Below are 25,188 nucleotides of genomic sequence, written 5' to 3' on the forward strand. Positions count from 1 at the left end.
TTTAATATTTTCACCTTTTGTCTTTGGTAATTGCATTAATTCGAATACATTTATTTTTAAATTATTGACTTTTTCTATTTTAGAAATCATTTTTATAGTTACTGGATATTGATCAATTTTATATAATGTTTCATATTTCCGATAATCTGTTATTCTACAAACATTTTCCTGTGTTGGATGTAAGCAACTAATAATTGACCATAGAAAACATTTATTATCTTCATTTTGAATATTTATTACTGCTTTTGTTGTAAATGGTAATTTAATATAAGATGATGCTTTAATATCCTTTTCTGTTGTAAAGTTTGAATCATTTTTAAACATTTTATTACTTTTTGATGTTTTGTTTCTTTTTGTATTATAAACATTTAAATCTAAATATATAATTTCATTCAATGTTAAGCCAGAACCCTCAAAATATCTTTCTTCAATATGACGTTTAAATTCATTTAATATTTTTTTCTAACTTCTCTTTTATTTGTGTTTTTGAAATTATTTCTTCAGAGAGTGTTTGAATATTATAATTCATTTTTTCTTCTGACTTTATAAAACTTACTTTCCCAGAGATACTAATTTTTGGATTTTCAACATCTGTTATCAAATATAGTATTTTTTCTATTATTTCATTAAATTTACTATAATCTTCTATTCTTGTTCCTTTAAAAAATCTAAATATAATAGCTGCAGGACCAATTTTACTATGTAATGTTTCTAAAATTTCAATTGTATCTTTTATTTCTAGTGAATCAATATAATTTCTAACATTTTCCATGTAAGGTTTATTTGAAATGGATTTAGTTTTTGAATTTGGTTTTTTTACTTTTTGAGGTTTATCGTCAAAATAATCTTTTCCTAAAACATTATTGCTCAAATTTTGGTGGTGTTTTTGTGATTCGAGATGTCTATTATAATTCCTTTTTGTTATAAACTCATTACAAACTTCACATTTTATTTCATCCACATTCATATTTTCTAATCGTTCTTTTCTTTCATTGGAATTTTCTGAAGTTTCAAAATCTATTCCATTTTTTATATGATTTGCAGTTTTTTCATGTCGTGATTTTTGGGATTTATCGATGTATTTTTTACAATATTGACAATCATATTGATTTTTATTAACATTATTGTTTTCTGGCTGGTGTTCATTCTCCCCCATTTATTAGGAAAAAAAATTACTTGTGGTGATGAGTGGTGTCTCGACCGCACGACCTCTGATCTGAAAGCCCACTTTTCCAATTACTCAAAGCTAATCACATTGCGAAACTGGGATCGAGGTACTGTGTGTCGCGTGGATTACCCTTATACAAAGTGGCTGGGATCGAGGTGCTGTGTGACGCGTGGATTACCCTTATACAAAGTGGCTGGGATCGGGGTGCTGTGTGACGCGTGGATTACCATTATACAAAGTGGCTGGGATCGAGGTGCTGTGTGACGCGTGAATTACCCTTATACAAAGTGGCTGGGATAGAGGTGTTGTGTGTCGTGTGGATTACCCTTATACAAAGTGGCTGGGATCGAGGTGCTGTGTGTCGCGTGGATTACCTTTATACAAAGTGGCTGGGATCGGGGTGCTGTGTGTCGTGTGGATTACCCTTATACAAAGTGGCTGGGATCGAGGTGCTGTGTGACGCGTGAATTACCCTTATACAAAGTGGCTGGGATCGGGGTGCTGTGTGACGCGTGGATTACCCTTATACAAAGTGGCTGGGATCGGGGTGCTGTGTGACGCGTGGATTACCCTTATACAAAGTGGCTGGGATCGAGGTGCTGTGTGTCGCGTGGATTACCCTTATACAAAGTGGCTGGGATCGAGGTGCTGTGTGACGCGTGGATTACCCTTATACAAAGTGGCTGGGATCGAGGTGCTGTGTGACGCGTGAATTACCCTTATACAAAGTGGCTGGGATCGGGGTGCTGTGTGACGCGTGGATTACCCTTATACAAAGTGGCTGGGATCGAGGTGCTGTGTGACGCGTGAATTACCCTTATACAAAGTGGCTGGGATCGGGGTGCTGTGTGACGCGTGGATTACCCTTATACAAAGTGGCTGGGATCGGGGTGCTGTGTGACGCGTGGATCACCCTTATACAAAGTGGCTCGGATCGGGGTGCTGTGTGGCGTGGGGATTACCCTTATACAAAGTGGCTGGGATCGGGGTGCTGTGTGGCGTGGGGATTACCCTTATACAAAGTGGCTGGGATCGAGGGGCTGTGTGGCGTGGGGATTACGCTTATATAAAGTGGCTGGGATCGAGGTGCTGTGTGTCGCGTGGATTACCCTTATATAATATTGCTAGGATCGAGGTTTTTGCCCTGGTTTACCTGTGGCTGGATCGAGGGGCTATGAATATGTCGGTTGGTCAGTAAAAAACGCAAAGTTTGTAGCCAAATAACTCTTTGAAAGATTTTTTGTCATATGCCAGTTTGTCGGTATGTTGGTAGAAAGCTGAGTGCACAACAGCCGAATTACTCCTTTTTAAAAATATATCCTTGAGTGAACTAGTCCACGCAAACCTGGACTTGAACCGGTCTTATTAGGACCAGAAAGGACTGGCAGTTGTCCTAAAACATATGATTTTTAATCCATTTTGAACTGAAGGATATCAAAAAAGTCTTCATTGAATGGGTTTGAAAAGAGAAAATTGACTCGAACGTTTCCATGCCTACATACCAAACTTCAGTTGGTAGGCATGGAAACATATTGTTAAACTTTCACATCGTCACAGCGTAGAGGATGTCTCACTTGGGGCGTAACATCAACCATCCTCGCTTGCCAGGGGACGAGTATCACTCCCGAACTCGCTTCCACCAGCCCCCTGGCCTCACGAAGCGTGATTCCATTACTGGCGCTGTTGCGCATGACGTCATATATCGATTTGCTAAATAATTCCTTGTTCGGTAAAACGTTCGCTGATTGGTCCATTTAACGGGAAAACCAACATAAGTCTACTGACGGTTTGTTACAAGCGCTGTGATTGGTACGACCGGATTCTGGTCGGCTAGTAACGACTCCAACGACTCGTGAGGTCAAGGGGTTCGGAGAACAGCTTTAGCGTAGTGGGTTCGAATCCCTTGACGGGTGAAGATGAACATCAACCGGTCTCTAACTGAAGGTAGAGACCGGCAACCAGTCTATCCAAAATGGCGGCCCCCATGCTTAGAAAGGGATCTTCGATTTCGTCGCTAAAATGTTATCACAGACTCTGTTCATACTCGAAAAATCAACAATTTCAACCATCCCAGGGTGTTTTGTTAATAAGTTGTAAGTATTGTTATAATATGTAATATGTAATAGATGAAATCTAAGTGACGGACGCTTCGTCACAGCTTGATTTAATTTTTCATGCTAACAAATCATTTCGATTCGAAAACAACATCGTGTATTTTGATATTGTGTATGTATTGTGTATTTTGAGTGTATAACGAAATACACTCAAAATATTGTCAGTGATTAGTAACACAGAGAAAATTAACGCGTGTGACGCGTGAGCCACGCTACGCGCTGGAGAGGACTCGCACAGGGGTTTGGCGATGGGCTTGGATTTTATTTCCGGGTTGTTGATAATGATAATCTCGCGAGAATGGCGCTAAATATGAACTGCGAATAAATTTAAAATATCACGGAAATACCTTGTGTTTATATTGTTTATTAATGCGCTATAAAGTTTCGATAAACAATTGGTCGTTAAGGATCATTATCAGATGGTCGTCACGCTTTACTATATAAAATCACAAGGGATGAAACGCCAGGCCTCCGCAGTACTTAAATTTTCAGCCAGAAAGTTGGGACAGTCACGTGACATTCTGATGACGTCATCGCATTTAAAACTTCACGAAAAGTTAACATATTCACTGACCGATATCAATTGTCAGATTATGATTCATATGAAATAAGTAACTTATAAAAAATAAATTATGATGAAATATATAATTCATAGTCAAAAAATGCATTTGAATGTAAGTTATTCTCAAATATTTTTCGTATCATAGTTTCCATCTTATATGCTTCAGGTTCGCGTTCAGTCAAATAAGAAGCGTTAAGTCACGTGACTGTCCCAACTTTCTGGCTGGCACGACATTGAACTGCGTTTCATCCCTTGTTATTTTATATAGCCGTCTGACGACCGTCTGATAATGATTCTTAACGACCAATTGTTTATCGAAACTTTATAGCGGATAAATAAACAATATAAACACAAGGTATTTCCGTGATATTTTAAATTTATTCGCAGTTCATATTTAGCGCCATTCTCGCGAGATTATCAATAACTCGGAAATTAATCCAAGCCCATCGCCAAACCCCTGTGAGGACTCGTAGTAAATTCATTCATAAAACCACTAAAATCATGTGAACACTTAATGACCTCTATAGATTAGCCAATCAGAATCTTCTTCATGACCTGGCGGGGTTTTTCACTGTATAAATCCGCCAATAGTAGATGAAAATTCAATTTGAAAATTTACCTCATGTTTGCATGCAAAATTATATACTTTTTCATCCGGAATAAGCGATCTCTCACCAGGAATCATATCCTTTAGGTTCTTAAGTTTTGAATCGCGAAAAGCGCTTGAATTTAAATCGATGAGTCATTCAAATACGCAGTGCAGCAACTTTTAGCGGTTTCTGGTTCAACAATACTAATTCATAATGCATCTGAGGTGGAAATATAATACGATTGCTGAATTTATTTAACTGGAAATAAGGTCGTTTTTTCCGCATTAATTCTTAATGCGGAGTGACATAGGACTTGGCATAGGCCTATTCTCTGAACCGGTTGGGTTAAAAAAAGCCCAGTTTTTAAGGGAGGGGTGGCAGGCTTGTTTTTTTTCAAACTTTTTATTTTGACCGACTTATGCATTAAATTTATCGAGTAAAACTATTGATGGGAGGCACATAGTGGTTCAAGTAGATCATTGGAATATTTTAATGCTCATTTCATTCAAAAAGCAGTCATGAGAAGTTTTAGATAGAAACTACTAATTCACCCTGGGTGAACTTTTAAGACAATATAGGTCGGGTAATTTTCCAGGAATCCTCATAAGCGCGCTGGAGGTTGACTGAGTCGGCAAAGCTACGGTCAATCGCGATTGATTTAGAGATAACTTGACCTCTTTTCAGTCGTTTTATCGTGATATTCGCGTAGGGTTTTAGCTGTTTTGATAGTGTGGTACTTTTCAGTACGGCATATATTAAAATAAAGGATTTTCTTCTGGATTTTGAGATTTGAAGACGTACGGGGATGGTTTTACCTTAACCTGTCATTCATTCTTTTGATTCAGAACGACAAAAACACATTTTTAGACTTCGTTTGGGTGTTTTGGTATCCAAACTTTGAAACGCGTACACACTTACACAAACAACGCATTAAAAAAACACTAGTTTAGGTTTCTCGCGTAAACCATTCAATATTTGATACTTTTTCTGATGGATATCGGAGCAATTTCCAGTAGCATAGATACAGGAGTATCCGCCTTGTCTCTGTGCCACTATTCTAAATATTAGTACGTATTTTCAGACGTACATCCAATATCATTAGCAAAAGTTATCTCTGAGCGCTCAATAACTATAGTCAACTGACTTAAAATATTTTGCTCAGCGTTCTTACAGATACAATTCAACGCTTATCGGTTAGGTTTTCACTTCTTTAAGATATAGCGCTCAGAGTTAGGTCTTATTAGTTACTTTTTAGACACTTTCAACTTATTTAAAGTCAAAGTTTGATTCTTGACTTATCATTTCGGTTTTTTTCAATTTCAAGTTAGGATCATTATCAAAGTTTGAATTAATTTTGCTTTAATTCAGACTATTTCAAGTTAGGATCTATTCGCTCACTATTTTAAGTTTGGATTTATTCTCAAATTTGAATTAATTTAGTTTTGATTCAAACTATATCAAGTTTTATTCAGACTATTTCAAATTAGGATTTATTTTCAAAGTTTGAATTAATTTTGTTTAAATTCAAACTCCAAAGTCAGGAGTTGTTCAGACTACAGTGTATTTTAAGTCAAAGTTTGATTCTTGACTTATCATTTCGGTTTGTTTCAATTTCAAGTTAGGATCATTATCGAAGTTTGAATTAATTTTGTTTTAATTCAGACTGTTTCAAGTTAGGATTTATTCGCTCACTTTTTCAAGTTTTGATTCAAACTATTTCAAGTTTTATTTAGACTATTTCAAATTAGGATTTATTTTCAAAGTTTGAATCAATTTTGTTGAAATTCAAACTTCAAAGTCAGGATTTGTTCAGACTACAGTGTATTTAAAGTTAGAATTTGTTCAGACAATTTCAAGTTAGGATTTATTTTAACTATTTCAAGCGGGGATCAATAAGTTTGAATTAATTTTGTTTTAATTCAAAGATCATTATCACAGTTTGAATTAACTTAGTTTTGATTCAAATTATTTAAAATTAGGATTTATTTAGACCATTCCAAGTTAGGATTTATTTAAAATATTTAAAGTTAGGATTTATTTAGATCATTCTAAGTCGGGATTTATTCAGACTATTCCAAGTTAGGATTTATTCAAACTATTTGAAGTTAGAATTTATTCTCAAAGTTTGAATTAATTTTGTTTTAATTCAATCTATTTCAAGTTAGGATTTATTCAAACCATTTCAAGTTCGGTTGTTTGGAATATTTCAAGTTAGGATCATTCTCAAAGTTTGAGTTACGTTTGTTTTAATTCAAATCATTTCAAGTTAGGATTTATTCAAACCATTTCAAGTTCGGTTGTTTCGAGTATTTCAAGTTAGGATCATTCTCAAAGTTTGAATTACTTTTGTTAAAATTCAAACCATTTCAAGTTAGGATTTATTCAAACTATTTCAAGTTTGGATCATTTTTCAGGGTTAGAATCAATAGCAATTAGGGTACATATTTGCGGCTCGGGTTATAGCGGATTATATGAATATATAGTGTACTATCATTGTAAAAGGGTTTATTCAATAAGAATTATAAAACAGAGATTTACTGCAGTTCCATAGTTCAATCATGGCTACCTCACTTGGTCCTTGATCCAATTACTACACCAGAACAATCTTCAGAATTCAACCCTTTGGCTTCAAAGCGACAAAGGGTTTCATTTGAACAAGATATAGTGAACGAAGTCTCCATAACTATGGCTCGTGACATAGCTGAAGCTAAAGATAGATTAAGATCCTTAGAAGAACAGAATAGCAATCTAAAAAGTAGAAATGATTCACTTGAAATGGAGAATTTGCAATTGAAGCAAAAACTGAGAAATTGCAATACGAGCTGCACTAATTTCCTCATGAAAAGGAAAGAAGCTTCAGCAAAATTATGGAAATCATTTGGAAGATATTTGGATTTAATATCAACAAGTGAGGCTCAGAATGTTGCCAGGCTTCAGTCCAAACTGCAGAAAGCCAAACAAACTATCAGGCAACTTCAGAGGAATAAATCAAAAACAAAATCCCGTTCACTATTATCCAGATCTAGCTTGAAAGAAAAACATTCCCAGAATTTAAATGTATCTCTTTGGAATATCAAGAAAATCTGTGTGGAAAGGTAAAAAGGATTTCATCTCTTAATTCAGAAGTTAGTCATCTACAGGATAAATGTTTGACTAGAAAATAGGGAGAATCAGGTAGGCCTATTAGGCACTAAAATGGACGGAAGAACGTATTTGCATAAAATTCGTGAAGCTAGCTATCATCTGCAGAACTTAGGAATTTCTCAAAAAAATGTTTTAACTGTCATTAAATTAGTAAATTCTGCTCTCACCGATACTGAACTATCTGGAAATATCCCTTCGTATACAACTCAGAATCAATTCACTAAAGAAATGAAAGCTGCCTCTAGGTCTCAGGTTCAAGAAACCATTGAGAAAGAAGATAATCTCACAGTCAAATACGATGGAACTACAAATTAACTAGGACATCTTGTAGAAGTTGAGGTAGCCACCAAACAAGGCGACTTACTAATGGGACTAACCATTCAAGCCGGTGGAACTGCTGATGAATATACTAAAACCATCGTTAAAGCATGCAATAGAATCGATTCTTCGAATTCTCAGAATTCAGTAGATTCCAACTCTACTTTGAATAAGATCAAAAACACCATGTCTGATCGTGTCACTACGAATACAGCGATTAAAAAACAATTAGAAAACTTGATAGGCCATAACTTGAATAACTTTATATGTGCCATGCACCCACTAGAGGCAATGGCAGGCGACTGTGAGAAAGTGATCAAGATATATGAGGCATCAGTTGACATAGCCAGCAAAAAGATTGGCGTCAATTATCCCTTTCTACATCGCGGTGAGAGCAACACAGTACTACAGTCGGAACAACCAGTAAATTATTTCATGACACAAAGTACAACTGTAGCACTGAATTGAGAAGTTTTCTTCATTCTAAAGGAATCGTACCTGAAACAGAAAGAAGAAAATCAGTAGGCCTACTTTATAATTGTTTTGTCGGCAATAGGTTTCATGTAGTTTTCCTCTCATGCGGTTCATTATACCATTATAAATCAAGAATTATCGAATTTTTCAATGACACTTTCAGTCCTCGAAATGTTGTTCAAACAGTAATAGGGGTAATAGGCTTTCATACCAAAGGTCGAAAGGTCGAGCTCATAAAAAATGAAAAATATGAAAATAATAACAATTTCTATTTGAATTAGTAGCGAAACTCATATAAAATGAAAAATAATTCTCGCACACTCGAATTTATTTTTCATTTTTACTCGCTAGAAAAAAGTGTGAGTAAAGTGTGAGTGAAATAAATTCGAGTGTTTGAGAATTATTTTTCATTTTTTATGAGTTTCACTACTAATTCAAGTAGAAATTGTTATTATTTTCATGTTTTTCATTTTTAATGAACTCGCCCCTTCAACCTTTGATATGAAAGCCTATTATCCCTATTACTCTTAAAATATTCATATACATGAATAAAATATATATGAATAACATATAAATTGATAGATTATTCAATATAAAAGTGTGAGTGAAATAATTCATATTTAAAACATTGAATATTTATATTTGAATGAGTTTTAATAAAAATTTTGTTATAAAAATGAAGAAAGAAGAAGAACCCAACTTTAAAATCGAAATCAATGAAACCAATAAATCATTTTCACAGTTTTACATTAAAAATTATATTTCAGCAACAAATTTAGTGTTCGCAATACATTTTAAAATACATTATTTAATTACTGAACTAGTAGATACTTTTGATAATGGTGTTAAAAATCCTAAAGTATTCAATACAGTTTTAAATTTTAAAGGAACTTTAGATGAAAACATAATTAATATTGATAAATTTATCATTTCAACTGTCAAACAATTTATCATTTCAACTGTCAAACAATTTATCATTTCAACTGTCAAACAATTTATCATTTCAACTGTCAAACAATTTATCATTTCAACTGTCAAACAATTTAACATTTCAACTGTCAAACAATTTAACATTTCAACAGTCAAACAATTTATCATTTCAACTGTCAAACAATTTATCATTTCAACTGTCAAACAATTTATCATTTCAGCTGTCTTATCATTTCAACTGTCAAACAATTTATCATTTCAACTGTCAAACAATTTATCATTTCAACTGTCAAACAATTTATCATTTCAACTGTGAAACAATTTAACATTTCAACTGTCAAACAATATATCATTTCAACTGTCAAACAATTTATCATTTCAACTGTCAAACAATTTATCATTTTAACTGTCAAACAATTTATCATTTCAACAGTCAAACAATTTAACATTTCAACAGTCAAACAATTTATCATTTCAACTGTCAAACAATTTATCATTTCAACTGTCAAACAATTTATCATTTTAACTGTCTATTAGATATTTAAATCATTTAACTCAATTCAATAATTATAATGTAGAATTGTTACTCTTTACGCCAGTTTTTATGTTTAATTGTGTCATAATGCTTTGATTTATGTGATTTTGAATATTTACCTCCGCAATAACAATGAATTTTTTCATTAGGATTGAATTTTCTAAATTCATCATCTAAATTACATTGAACTGCAATATCTTTAAATGATTTTTCATTATCTAATTCACATTGAATTCCAATATTTGATGAATTTTCGTTATAGATAATTTGTTTATTATCAAAATTGAAATAATATAATTGTCTTTTTTCAATTCTTAAGTTAATCAAATCATTGTAATCTTTTGAAAGTATTATATCATTATTTCTTTCATTGAAAGGAGTTTTAAGAATATAAATTATGTTTTCATCTAAAGTTCCTTTAAAATTTAAAACTGTATTGAATACCTTAGGATTTTTAACACCATTATCAAAAGTATCTACTAGTTCAGTAATTAAATAAGTTTCATTTGATAATATTTGATTAATCATAGTTATGTTATCGATTTTATAATGTCTTGCGGACACTAAATTTGTTGCTGAAATATAATTTTTAATGTAAAACTGTGAAAATGATTTATTGGTTTCATTGATTTCGATTTTAAAGTTGGGTTCTTCTTCTTTATTCATTTTTATAACAAAATTTTTATTAAAACTCATTCAAATATTAATATTCAATGTTTTAAATATGAATTATTTCACTCACACTTTTATATTGAATAATCTATCAATTTATATGTTATTCATATATATTTTATTCATGTATATGAATATTTTAAGAGTAATAGGGATAATAGGCTTTCATATCAAAGGTTGAAGGGGCGAGTTCATTAAAAATGAAAAACATGAAAATAATAACAATTTCTACTTGAATTAGGAGTGAAACTCATAAAAAATGAAAAATAATTCTCACACACTCGAATTTATTTCACTCACACTTTACTCACACTTTTTTCTAGCGAGTAAAAATGAAAAATAAATTCGAGTGTGCGAGAATTATTTTTCATTTTATATGAGTTTCGCTACTAATTCAAATAGAAATTGTTATTATTTTCATATTTTTCATTTTTTATGAGCTCGACCTTTCGACCTTTGGTATGAAAGCCTATTACCCCTATTACTTCAAACAAGTTTACTAAACGCATTACAATTAAATGAATTGGATCCATGTTTACGTAGTCAGGGAATCATAGGCAAAGTTTAAACCGGACCTTGGATGCGACTCTTATCCAAACGCGGAATATTCTTGAAATGAATGAGCACTTTGAAATAGCTCATTCAAGACATGGTGCTTGCGCAAAGGATGCTAGTAGTCTATTGACACCTGATGCTCCTTGTGCTTTTGATCTTGTTGATATCCAGAGAGATGCTGTATTTCGAAGTTTAACCGCACCAAGTCATTCAGATGGAACCACTTTAAGTTTACTGAAAGACCTGTGCCAAGCATGTTTGAATGTGATGGACAGGCAATTGAAATCTCAACTTCCTGGTCGAATTTTTGACAATCCATCTGCTCAGCTATTAGAAGAAGCCGCATCCTGCTCAAATACAAACATAAGCGGAGAACGAAATTTTGCGTCAGCAGATCAGGAAATTGGCGTGCCAGAAATGCGAAAACTGGCTATATAGAAGCTATGGTTATGTTTCGAAAGAATGAAACAGGCGAATGGTTGCGATCGAAGTCAGATGTTGATAAAGAAAGCGTAATTAGTCTAGCTAGATGATCAGTTAAGAATATAAACGAGCAGGATAGATTAGACGAAGAGGAACATTCCGAGGAAAATTCAAAATAAACTACTTAAGGCGCGAAAAAAGAAATTAGAAAAGGAAGATCGCGACAGAGCCAAATTTGGGGGTCTGTGGACTGGACCTGATATGATGGAAAGTTATCTGGCTGGACATTCTAAAACAAAATCCTTAGAAGTAATTAAATCTCAGATTAATATTCGAACTAGAATCTTTCAATGTCAGCCTGAGTCGAAGATAACATTTAGCAAGTCCACTTTAGAAGATTTGAAATCGATCATGAATGAGCTATTTGAAATTGCCATTCCATTAGAAATGATAGACTTATTTGAACTAATAATTACACCACATAGTTTAGTTAGTAGTAATTTTTTGCAGAGATGGCTAGATGAAGGGACAACCAAATGGTATAATAGATATTTTGAGTCAGTAGAAGTAACTAAGCGCGGAATTCTAGACGTATCGGCCCCACTCCGCGCGGTGGCGCCACCCCGCGGGATTTACGCGAAGCAGCAGAACACAAACACGGCCATTCTCTCAATTTTCAATGATAGAAATCGTGTGTGTATCTCAATTATTTCGGCTGTTAGGGTTTTAAGGCACAATATAAGTTGATGATGTGATATGGCGATGTTAATTAATGATAATTCCGCAGTGAAGCTAATCATGAACGGTGCCGATTGTGTGTACAGCTGCCAAAAACACTGAAATGTGCGTAGTTGCGTAACTATTTGCAGTGAATTGCAGACGAAACATGAAGCCTTAATGGCCGTTTAAAAAAAAATTATACAAATCGCAATTGTAAAATAAAAATGAGATAGAACCTAAGTTAAAATTCTTGCCATTTCTAAAATGTTATTGATTATTATTACTAATTTTTAGTCAGTGCGAAACGTTTAGTTTTCCAACAATAATGAGGGGTGGTAGGTAGTCATGCAATTCAAGTCATCATTTATTACACGTTACTTCCGTGTTGTTGAAAATCTCGTGAGTCCTGGACTAAACCCCAATGAACAATGTGATCTGTGTGCTGGCCACCAAAATGCACACAGTGCACCAAAATGCACAATGACCTTGAGCTATTCCCTTGAAAATCAAACTTGCTAATGAACAGGTCAGCTGATGTAAACTGTATGTACTCTACTATCTGTACACATTTGATATTACGGAGATAAATAGGCTAGATGGAAATATTGGCCCCGGCCCAAGGTAGACATTTTTTTTTCATACCCTGGGGGTGCTATCAACCCCAGATTTTCAAAACCAACCAGAAACATTCTATTTTAGCCAATTCTTGAAATAATTTTCAATAAAAGAACTTGTGTTCAGAAATGCATTTGTTTGTCAAATTGTTTTTGAGATCCTGATTGTCATCAAATTGTCCCTGATTTTTATCTTTTGTAAAATTTTGTCCCTGAGAGTATATGATAAGTCCCTGGCACTATGCTCATATGAATGTCCCTGAGAAATGTGTCTGGTCCCTGAAAAAAAATCTTAATGTCCCTGAAAGGATTTTTTTAGGTTGGCAGCTCTGATAATTCCTGATCATTGTTTGTGGGGCTTTCTTTGTTTTCTTATCAATTTTTTTTGAGTGTAGGTCGACACAAGTGGCGAACATTTGGATACCAAAGGTTTCTGCCTAAAAGAGACAATGATCAAGGTGTGGCAGAAGTCAATGAGCTGAAAGAGAATAATGAACAAGGAATATCAAAAGAACGATTGAAAGATATTATACATTCAAGAGGAATAGATGCTGTAAGAAATTATACAACTTGTCTGAGTATTCTGATGTGGAATAAGTACTAGAATCGAGCCAATATACAGCTTTTCAAAAATGTTGTTCTATGATCACCAAAAAGGGCACACTGGGAGCAAAGAAAGCCACATCTTACAAATTTATGGAACTAACTTACTGATTATAAAATGACTAAATCGATACTATTCATTTGCCCTAATTACGTAGGGCCTATAGGTCTATATATAACATATTTACATAGGCATAGTTCATGGTGATCAAACATCGTTGGTGAACTATTACATGGCCCAAGATATTTCCAAGTTAAGTAGTACACTAACAATGAACTTTCAAAGGGACAGGACTCATAATAATTGTACTTGAATAAGAACCAACCTTTCTTATGAAAGAAAGAGGCAATTCTTTCAAATGGATGAATCCCCTGCGAGCTTGAGAAATATGCTGCCCTGTACCCTCCACTCAGACTTTCAACAAACTTGGCATCCTTACAAAACTGGTGTGGCTCTTCCATGTCTACTCCCTGGGTGCGAGACAATTTTGTTTGAAATCAATGGTAGGTTTCACCTTAAGCTTCATACAAATCAGGTTACAGTGCAGAATGTACAAATACTAAATGATTGCCTGAGGAGGTAGATGGATTTATACCTGTAAGCTTTATGTCAATTATATGTATAGTTATTAGTTCAGATATGTTCCTGATTCAACAGAGGTTGTTGATTCCTTTAAGTGACAACCCGAAGAATATACAGAACCTATTGTGATGCATATTTTCTTGGTTTCAGAACTTGGAAAATTATTTAGATCCATATGCAAAATGCCATAAAACGTGTATATTATGTGAACATAATATTGAACCAGAATACAAGGTATGTAGTATCTACTCAGATCAGACTGGTAAACTGGTTATAACAGTTTAATACAGTTTCCTCATTTGGTAAAATCATTTAAAGAATATTTCTGATGCAGTCAAGCCTGCCTGATGTGGATCAGTGATATCCAGATTTCTACATGTACCCGTACATAATTTATGTAAAATACGGTTAGTGGTAAAAATCTCCTTGTTTCCAAATCCCCTTGTTAAAAATCTCCCAGGTAAAAATCCCCAATGTTTAAAACTATTTTCATACTGGATATAATTTATGGCAATTTATAAATTGTCTAACTATGGACAATTTATTTTTACACACAATTATACAAAACTTATTTATTGTCATAATATTTCCCATATTACTAACGGGAAAATGTCCATACCAACGCAGTGGTTATAAATTCCACAATTTCATGTGGTTCATCGTTGATTATTTTTATTGTACGTTGCTATCAAACAGAACAATTCCTTTAATCTGGAGATTAAAGGTTTGCGAAGATTTTAGTCTTCAGCCCAAAAACTGGCCACATCTTCAGCCAAAAAACTGGCCCACTCAGATTCAAGATGGTCAACTGGCAGCCATTATTGTTCGCTAAAATCAGCACTTTTTACACATTTTTGGCACGCGTAAGCCTATATCAACGGTCTGGCCGATTGATAATCATTCGTGTGCTTAATACACTACGTTCAAAGCTATTTTTAGCACACTCAAATATAATTTCAGTAGCCTGTTATTTCACTACTAATGGGCAAATTGAACAGATTAAGCAAAAATATAATTAGGGTTTTCTGTTACATCACAGAAAACCCTATTGAGATTCGCGTGTTTCTTATTATTATTTTATGTCCCACTATTTTCACTAAAATAACTAAGGCTTTATTACCTTGCCGCTGTTGTCGATACAATCAATATGATATCGTTCAACTCACTGAGATCTACAAATACTCCGCGTGTTTTTTCACGAATCATCGTTACAAAAGCACTGTCGGGCCGTAAACATCGAAAATTTAGCCCCATTCAATAGGGCGACATGTTTTTCGAGTCGTCATCCCGAAATCAACTCGCAGGCCGATTGTCACTTCGATTATCAATTCAAGTATAAATTAACTAATTTATTGCCGCAGACTTCACATTTAGCCGCGGTCTTCAAACAGTAATTTTAACAATAGCCCATTTTCCTCATCAAATCATATTACCGATACACAGGAAATTTACTACATTAGATTTTAAAGGCACTGTCGAGCCGTAAACATCGACGAATCGACGTGTGTCACTACATCGTCGTTCCGGGGATCAGCTGCGAGTTTCTCCTCATCATAAGAATCAAATCGAGTAAAAATTAATTTATTACTACCAGTGATTTGGCTGCGGGTTTCAAAGAGTTAGTTTAACAATACCTGTTTTTCTTTACCAAATTAACCGTGTATTTACTAAGATAAATCTTTTGTGTACCGGGGAGTCGTAGGCCTAAACTAAACACGCCGAAGAGATATAGCGGAGAAAAGCTGTTGTGTCGACGAGGTACCAAAATAAAAGAATATATTTCTTTATTCGGCTGCGGGCTTCAACCTCCATATCAATACCATCAATACTCTATATTTCCTACAGTGCATACCGATCATCGTCAAATGCACAAGATATTTACTAAATACAAGTATATAACACACTCCTATCCGTATGCTGGACTCACACTTGACATTCGGAGTAAGCGTTCGCTGTGGGGGAAAGAATATCGTTCGCTCTGTCGCTTGAAGTGTTTATCGAGTTTTACGCGACCTTAAGGCTTTAGGCCTACCGGTACTGACCTTTACTATCTCAAACAAACACAGTATAATTGTTGCGTTTATTAACGGACTCATTGGATTGAACTTCAAAATGAAATTTACGATATTTTGGAGGGTTGTTATTCAATAGGACTACAACCAATCTATCCGGATGTTAGGCCTACGCATATACATAGGCCTACATTGGCTAGTAGCCTCGATTAGGTTAATGCTACGTTCACTGTAAAGGAAGAATCAGATATATTAAAATGCATGTTAATTAGTGATTAACTGGTTCTGACTTGCATCAATCAATCAAAATTATAAATTTTATTGCCAAAATGAAGATTTTTTTGAAAATTTCGTCCGCAGACAGCTTTATATAACTTTTCAATTGTGTTTTTTCATCATAAATTAAACTGGTATTTCATTAATTCCTAATGACTGGGCGAAGGTCGGCCTTGCGACGGCTTGTGACTCACTGCGACCGCCAGCGACAGTTGGGTCACAACGACTCATCGATCTACGCTCCCTTGCGACGGGTTGCGACAGTCAGCAACGCCAGTCACAAGGAGTGGCACGTGTTCTACTTTCTGCGACGCTACACGAGCGTCACAACCGACCTACGCGCTCTTGCGACTGGCAGAAACTAGTCGCACACAGTCCCTGACAATCGTATCGCAACCGACTTGCACCAAAACTTGCGATGCAACGCGAGGATCGCATCGCGTCTCAAGGCTGACCTATATCCTAAGTTACTGCGGAGCCCCAGAAATATCTTTTTTTCGTTCAAAAGACCTTTCGCTTGAAAAAATTTTTCATCGGAACAAAATTTATTTCGTTTGAACCAATAATATTCATTTCGATTGAACCAATTTGAAAAAAATCATTCGAATAAAGTTGAAGAAACTTTTTTTGTCCAAACGAAAGGTTTTTCGTTCGAACAATCGTTCGATCGAACAGAATCATTTTAATTCGAACAGAATTTTCTTGTCAGAACATTAAGTTTTTCGTTCGAACAAGTATATTGTAAAAAGTTTTTTCTCTGAACCAAAAGTATTAAGTATTTCGTTCAATCGAACATGATTGTTTTCATTTAAACACTCGTTCGAAAAAAATTGTTTTCGCTCAACCAAATTTTTTTGCCGGGACAAAAAGTTTTTCATTTCAACAATAAAATAGCTTTTTATTCGAACACATTTTTTTGTCAGAATGAAGAAAAGTTTTGGTTCAAACAAAGAGCGTATTGTTCGATCAAACAGAATTGTTTTCATTCGAACAAGATTTTCTTTTCGGAACATTAATGGTCAAACAGCGTGTTAAGGTCGTTTTGGAAATTTACTCGGTCTGGTATATTTTAGATTACTCTGTATGTTATTTGTCAGGACATTAAACAGAAGACGACTTAGGATACCACCTTGCGTGACTCCACTAGTTAGACCGACTTATTTCAAGATGATACTGTTTCCTAATAGCCTGTTTAGTAATGGCTGTTGTTGTGCGTTATCAAATGCTTTGTCGAAATCCACCGTTGAACAGGATTCTAAGACTGTGCAGAAAACCCGTTATCGTTGCTTTGCAGCTATATTTCGTAATTTGTCTTTTTTTTCATGGTTCGAAAAGTTGAATGCCGTGGATTTCATATTTGTTAAGAAATCAACCAAAAATTGTCAACATTTGATCTCGTAAAGATTTGACGCTTTGTTCGGTAGTTATGGGCTTTCAAAGACGAAACCCTCCAAAATCTCGGTTATATATAATTTGTGTTGACCCGGTTTGAACTCCATCATGATGTCATAATATTTGTTGAATATGTTAATGAGGTGGATCAGTAGGTGCTATTTCGTTTAAGAAAATGGCGGCTCAATTGGAGTGAAAAATATAAGTGCCACAATCACAAGTTCGAAAGAGATTTTAAAACATCAAAAGTATAAAAATTTATTAAAACCTCAAATTTTCGGTTTTATTTGGCGGGAAAATTCTTATTCTCGCGTATAAAATTGCAATGACCTCTACGAGCGAATGGGATTGGCTGTTTTTGGGATATACGGGGAATTCCGGCTCTACTAAGATAATTATGGGAAAGCCATAGAATGGCGTACGTTTCATTGGACTAGGTGCCGTATACGTGCAAATTTCAAATGCTCATTGCTGGTGAGGATGTAATTATTTCATACATCCGCCGTAGGTATTGTTTCATTTTAATACCCGGTGATTGTTTTGATTGACATTGAAGTGTAAGCGGACATTCACTTACACGAGGCCTCCATGTGCGCGCGGAGTGCTACACGACACATACACAAGCTCGTACAGTACACTACTAATAAAGGTGATGCTGTAACGCGTGCACGTTTGACATGAAAATAGGCTGAATAATCGTAGCAGAAGATGAGCGCCGTTTTCTGTTTGATAGAATTTGTAATAAATTGTAATTTCTTGTGAATATTAAGCAGCAAACTACAAGTATAGGTCGAGGTCTGAATATTGTAGTCGTAAATTCCAGGATTTAAAACGATCTAATAGCCGTTTTCTTCTGTACCGGTATTTTAACTTCCGTGGCCAACATTGGAAGAGGTTTCCAAGACCCAATATTCAGCCACCCTCTGATATGTGACATCATATGAATTTTAGGCCATCCCATATTAATGGTCTGTTTGCCGTAACCCAACCCATACGACTTCAAAGGTATCGAGTGAAAACTTTTTTTCTGGGATTCATTGAAATAAATTTTAATTTTTGATAAAAACGGCCGACCAACCGACACACTGCCGACGTATGAGCTACGTATGTTTGAATTAAAGTGTGCATCGTGTGTAACATGCCTTGACATGTGGCCTAATTTAAGTTTTCCAGGAAACTGGCGGTGTTCCAATAAGCTGCCATTCATTCTCATAGTGACTATATTAAAACGTAAAAGCACGCACATATTCAATGTACTATTTCATTTTTAACACAGAGATGACGCTCTGGACGAAGTTATAATTTTAGAATAATTCTCGAAATCTACGCTATTAGACAAATTTCCCGTGCACGACGTAGATGATTTCTGCGATATTGTTTCCATGTAAAAAAGGTAATAAATTTTTTTTTTTTTTGCCCAAATATTTTGCAAAAAAATTCCACCTACCTACCGACTCATCCTGAAAAGTTGAGTCGGTGATACGACAAACAGACAATTATTTTGGGATGGCCTTATTTGAATATTTTTTTCATATTGTGAAACATATTTTTTTTGAAAATATAAAATAGTTTCCCTGCCGCGCCTACCTTTACCCTACAAAATTTTGGACGTGGACCGTAACCAAATGTATATCTTTGGTCTTATTTGACTACAAAATAATTCTTTAAGAAAGATAAAATACAATATAAACTTGTGGAACTGTTACCAAGATGTTGTGTGCTTTATTTCTCCACTGCTCACGATCTTAACTGATGAGGTTAAAAGAACTGGATTCTGTGAATAACTGCACTAGCGAGCCTTCAATTTGAATTGTGATTGGATTATCTGTCTGGTCGAGACATGGTCTTTATGATTCTAAAGACACTATCATTCAAATCAGGGATATCAGGATCATCCCAATTTGTCGATAAAAAAAAAACTACTGTTCTATGTCATGAAATACCTAGTGTCATTGCTTATTCTCTTATCAGGGGCTGAACAAGGTTTTGTACCAGAAGTGAACAATAAATATTGAATTCAGTTGAAAGAATTGGTCATGATGAATTTTATAATCGATTTCTAGCAGAGTCAACATTGACATTGTGTGGTCCATGAGGAGAGAGGATGTTGCGAATTTCCAGATGGCATGGAAATCGACTGTGGCTGACTAATTGATGCGCGCAGATAAAGCGTTGAGGTTACAAAAGATTTCGCCAAAATGCTTGTATCATTAGGGGTAGACAAACTTTCCGAAGATAAATGAAAACTCCACCTTGTTGATCGTCAGTTGATTTAGCTGTAATTATTTCGTCTGGATCAATCGACACATTCATTTCAAAATCTGTGTTCAGTAGAATTTCTTTCAATAAAATAAGAATCTATTTGACTAATTTTTTACTAATGTATTCAGGAAAAATTTAGAAAATCCTAGACTCATAATCAAATTCTGTGAAGTCACTTAAGGTCTTTTGCTCAAATCAAGCCAAGGGCTCAGGTGGCTTAAATACAATTCCTCACTGTCCTGTAACGCCGAGTACGACAGAGTTTACACACTGAAAAACGTTGCACTGTGTAAGTGTAATTTGGATAAGTCAGCAATATACTTTGGAATAACATCAGTGAAAATCTAAAAAACCTGGAAAATTCTAAACTGTTCCTGAGAAATTATAGAAAGCAACTTTGTGCTTGATTATATTATATAGTTATTCAAACTAAAATTATTGTTTTTGAAATAATACAGAAAACAACTGGCTTATTAAATGATTACATCTTAATCAAGCTGTTATCATAGTTTACTTTGTTTGCATTTTGTGTGTTAAGGGTTGACTGTGAGCATATTTTTTTCTTTATTGCATTTCTCTTTTTTTCTTTTCTCTTTTGAGGGACTTGTTTTATACAAACTATTCCTTAGTTTCTACAGGCCCCTCCAGGTCTAATTTACTGTATTTTGTATTATGCTTTGTACGCTATGCTGTAAATTATATTTGAAAAATAAAGTGTTCAAATCAAATCAAATCAATATTAGAAACATCAGATCCCAAGATTAATTGCAAAAAGTGGTTAAGACTCTCAACTACTACTCAGCACCGTTTTGAAAGTGAATTATGAAAACACATGAGGAAGCGACTCGATTATACAACGACTATAGCCTTAGTACAAAATTTAGAACTGAAAGTTTGACCTCGACTTATATCTCGTATCGACTTGGGATGCTGTGATTGGTTATTATTGAATTTAATGCTTCAGTGGACACTAGATGTCACCACCTCCACAGGCAGTAATGAATTGATAAAATTTGTCTGTAGATATATATAATATTACGTATATATAGCATTGCAGGTTGATGTCCATAGCAATTATGAGGGGTTAAGACTGTTACACTTGATACACCCCTGATACACCCCCTCAATTTGAAAATTCTCCAGGCCAATGTATATATGTTCTTGTGTGTCATCCAAGTGTTATGGCATAATCGACAAATGAATGGACATACGAAAAGTCAACATGAAAGCCCGCTGGGACTTAAGTCCCCAGTGGATTGAGAATGGTGCAGCAGTGAATGTGCGACGTGATGGTGAGTGTAATATTTTATTTTTTCCTTTTTCAGAATACGCAGCTTCTCAGTCAATTTGTATCTCCATATACAGGCCGAATATATGGTCGACATGTAACAGGATTATGTTTACCGATGCAAAGGCGTGTTTCACATCTGATTAATCGAGCCAGAAGATTTGGTAAGTTACTAAGTTTTCATGTATTGCCAATGTATAGCTAGCCAAATTATCAAAATAACACAACAATTGGCGCTAAACATAACTAGTCTTTTTTCAATGATAAGTATACTGACTTATAAATCCCCCTCTTCCAACTTTGAAACCACTAACAGAAATTTCAGTTGACCCAAAACATAAATAAAGATGGTGCCACCCACCCTGATTATCGTGATAATCATGTTAACAAAAGTATAAGCGCTTAGCACCACAAAGGACTTTTTTCAAGCGCATTGATTTCTAGCTGTACTTGATTTTCTTATCAGGTAATAAGTTATTGACAGTTCTATTTTGACAAAGTCTAAATGGCTTTGGAGACCTGTTCTGAAATAACTTGCTAACAAAATGCCATGTATTGATACTCGTCTTTTGTACTGTACCCTCTCAATGTGCTATTAGTGACATTTGAAAAATAATCGATCCAAGAAAGAACAGTGCAATGAGAATTGTGTGAAGCATTCCAGTTTTGTGAAAATTTGTTCCATCCGGAAAATGCCTGTATTTTGCGATGCATCTCAGGCAGTTTTTTTTTTTTCGTTAAGCGCACATTCCCAGCCAAAAGTATTCCTCTGGACCCGGTTCCTCAGTTCTAGCTGAAGCACAAGTTTACTGTGGCAGTGATTCATAAAGTTTAATGAGCTTTTTATCGTTACTGTCTTTTGTTACACCGAAGACTTTCCCATTAACTGTCCAAACTTTAGAATATAGGTCAGAGTTTAATGCGCGCTCACTAATTTTGAAATCTCCGGTCGCAGATCTCCCCTTATTATGATTCCAGTTCCTTTTAAGGATGAACGCTCATAAATGATTGAGTCTCTTGAATTGCGATTAAAGAAACGGACAATTATCCCATCTGGTCTTTTAGTACCATTTACATATATATTGGTTCCTTCGTTTGAACTCTTATGAGCAACTTATCAGAAGCTGAAATTTTGGAAGGTAATCTAAGTTTGTGATACAGGGTTCCGTAGTGAAATTCCTAGCTCAGAGAATTGACAAGAAATGTGGTTGTTAGTTAATTCAGTTTATTGATGAGCCCACCGAGCTGTTGCGAGAGCTAGAACAAGAGTCTAGAATAAGAGAGTGACAAGAGAGTCAGTCCACGACAAGAGTATTTATACTCTCAGATGGCCACGTCAATTGAACAATGACCATCTGGATTACTTGATGATCACGAAGGCCACGTTGGTAAAACAATGACCATCTGGATTAATCACGAAGGCCATATTTACAAATGTAGAGTTTCAAATATGTGCTCAAATTTCCGGAGCATATGTTTCACTGTAAGCTATCTAGCTCATCTTCTATATATCACTGTATCTATATACATCTAGTACTTGACTGCAATAAACTGATATCCATCTCAGTGTAGAGTTAACAAATAAAAACCCACAGTTAGGTCTGTAAAATAATATATTTTCTTTACAGTTTCGAAGCTTTACCTAAGCCCCATCATCAGAAGAACAAAAACACAATAATGAATTACAGTAATTCAAAATTATAGAGGTTACTGTGGAATACTAATAGTCTCTAATAGTTAATAAGGAAGGGAACCCGAGAGCTAAGAAACAATAAAAAGATATATGAATAGGACGAATAGACGCAAACACAGGAATTAGTAAGCAGATATGTTCAAACCAGATAAACATATTCAGATAAGAGTTTGTTGTGTGGGGAGAAACCTGTATTTGAATTCACAGTATTGGGAGTTTCTAAGATAATAGCTGATTCCATAATAGGTCTTTTTTTAAGATCATCGCATGGATCTATTAACTCGCTTTAATTGTAATTAAATATATGGCCGGCTTCAAAAGTATGTGTAAACACTGAACTTTCCGGTTTGGCATTGATATAGCATCACGTCTATGTTCTTTTATTCATTTACTAACTGACCGACCAGTCTCTCCGATGTAAACCTTTTCACATTGACTACAGGGAATTGCGTTAATACCAATTAGACGGCTGATTAGTCCCAGCGGGCTATTGCGTTCACTTTTCATCCTTCGTCTGTCCAGTTATCTTGGGAAGTTTTAAGGACTCTTCAATGTAATGTCTTGATATTTGGTTTACATATGTATCTACTCTAGACACATCTTCAGCCCAAAAACTGGCCCTGTCAGATTCAAGATGGCCGACTGGCAGCCATTGTTGTTCGCCAAAATCAGCACTGTTTACACACTTTTCAAGTTTTTGAGGAAAATTTTTAAGACGCTTTGATCAATTATCTTAATCTTTCATATGCATTTGTATCCCCCAAGGGTCCATCAGCATAAGAAAAATTGGGTCAATTGGACTCAAGATGTTTGTCCTATGACCTTTTTTGTGCCCAAAAACGTCAATTTTGGCCCAAATTCCGAGTCCTCTAGCTTCCTACTCATAGAAACCAAGAATCTGTTGTTAAGAAACATATATATAACAGACGAATCTGGATCTAGCATCTGTATTGTGGCAAGAACAGGCCATCAACTTTGATCCTGATTATATTGATGTTATACAAGTTGAAAATGGAAAAGTATCTGAATATCCCAAAGGTTGTTTATTTTTGCAAACTACAAAGACGAGTAAAGTAACATTCAATCCAAAGATTTCCAATACTAAAAGAGATGCTCCTATGAATATAGATATCAATAATTTGACAGTCACAAAACCAATAGCAGTTAATGAAATCAACTCTATTAAAGATTTAATAGAAGGACCAGGGAGTATTACATACTCTGTACAATGCAACATAGCTACAACAGCTAATAGTGCAACGTATTTAGGCTGCAGGAAATCATTTTGTCGTACAAAATCAATATCACTTGGTAATGTTTTTATCATGCAGAAAATGTGGCTTGCAGGCCCGAGCAACACCGTATTTTGCATTGTCCTTAAAATTACAGGATGTCAATGATGATTCAATAGATTCACAACTGTGGGTTAAAATCTTTGGGACCTATGCCCTTACAGATGGGGAGAACCCAAATTTAAGTCCTCGTGACTTACACCAGCAGGGCTGCCAATGTCTCCGATTTCAGCGGAGTTTGCTACGGTAAAACCAGTAGAACTCCGGTGCCACGGGAGTGGTGAAAAAACTACGCACGAGCGTCGGTCTCATTCCGGTACTCCGCCGAAGAGTCAACCGAATACGCCCATAATCAATTTCACTCCGGTGTTCCGTTAGAATGCCAATCGAATACGCTCAAATTTATTTCACTCCGGTGTTCCATTAGAATGCCAATCGAATACGCTCAAATCAATTTTGTCATTGTAAAATCCTATCCACAGAAGGGTAGTCTTTGGTTTGTGCGCATGCGCAGTTATCATTAAGCGATCATGAAATGTGATAGTCGGAGGTTGGATTTAGTGTTCACCTGTTAACATGGCGGCATCATTGTCTGATTTGGATTTTTCGGCAAACGAATCGAATTCCGATGATGATGAAAGCGAATCAGAAGAAGGTGAAGTAACTGCGAGGAAGAGAAAATCCAAACAAGGGACTAGTAACGAACAACAGAATAAAAAAACCTGTGTCGCCAATCAAAAATTCAGAGCAGAATATACGTCCAAGTATCCGTGCATTGTTCCATCTCAAATATCAAATAGTTATGCACTGTGTACTTACTGTCTGTAACCTTGATTTTCTTGTTACACACGGTGGGTTGACAGATGTCAGGAAACATTGTGAAGAAAGCAATAGTCACGAAGCTAAGGCAAAGCTGCGGACAATACGAATACAAGCAGAATACAAGCAGACACCGAGGAGTGATTAGA

The 25,188-nt window shown here is 35.2% G+C and overlaps 1 protein-coding gene across 1 annotated transcript in view; it reads left to right on the forward strand.

The window, feature by feature from the left end:
• Window positions 1-3,022: 3,022 nt before the first annotated feature.
• Window positions 3,023-25,188, forward strand: part of LOC141900327 (small ribosomal subunit protein bS18m-like) — a 37,958-nt gene continuing 15,792 nt past the window's right edge. Inside the window, exons 1-4 of the mRNA XM_074787161.1 lie at window positions 3,023-3,261; window positions 13,215-13,372; window positions 14,156-14,239; window positions 21,273-21,399. Of these exons, the coding sequence (XP_074643262.1) occupies window positions 3,141-3,261; window positions 13,215-13,372; window positions 14,156-14,239; window positions 21,273-21,399 (490 nt within the window). The 5' untranslated portion in view covers window positions 3,023-3,140. The remainder of the gene's footprint in view (window positions 3,262-13,214; window positions 13,373-14,155; window positions 14,240-21,272; window positions 21,400-25,188) is intronic.

The sequence above is a fragment of the Tubulanus polymorphus genome, chromosome 2 (assembly GCF_964204645.1).
Source record: "Tubulanus polymorphus chromosome 2, tnTubPoly1.2, whole genome shotgun sequence".
In the NCBI taxonomy this organism is placed as follows: Eukaryota; Metazoa; Nemertea; class Palaeonemertea; order Tubulaniformes; family Tubulanidae; genus Tubulanus; species Tubulanus polymorphus.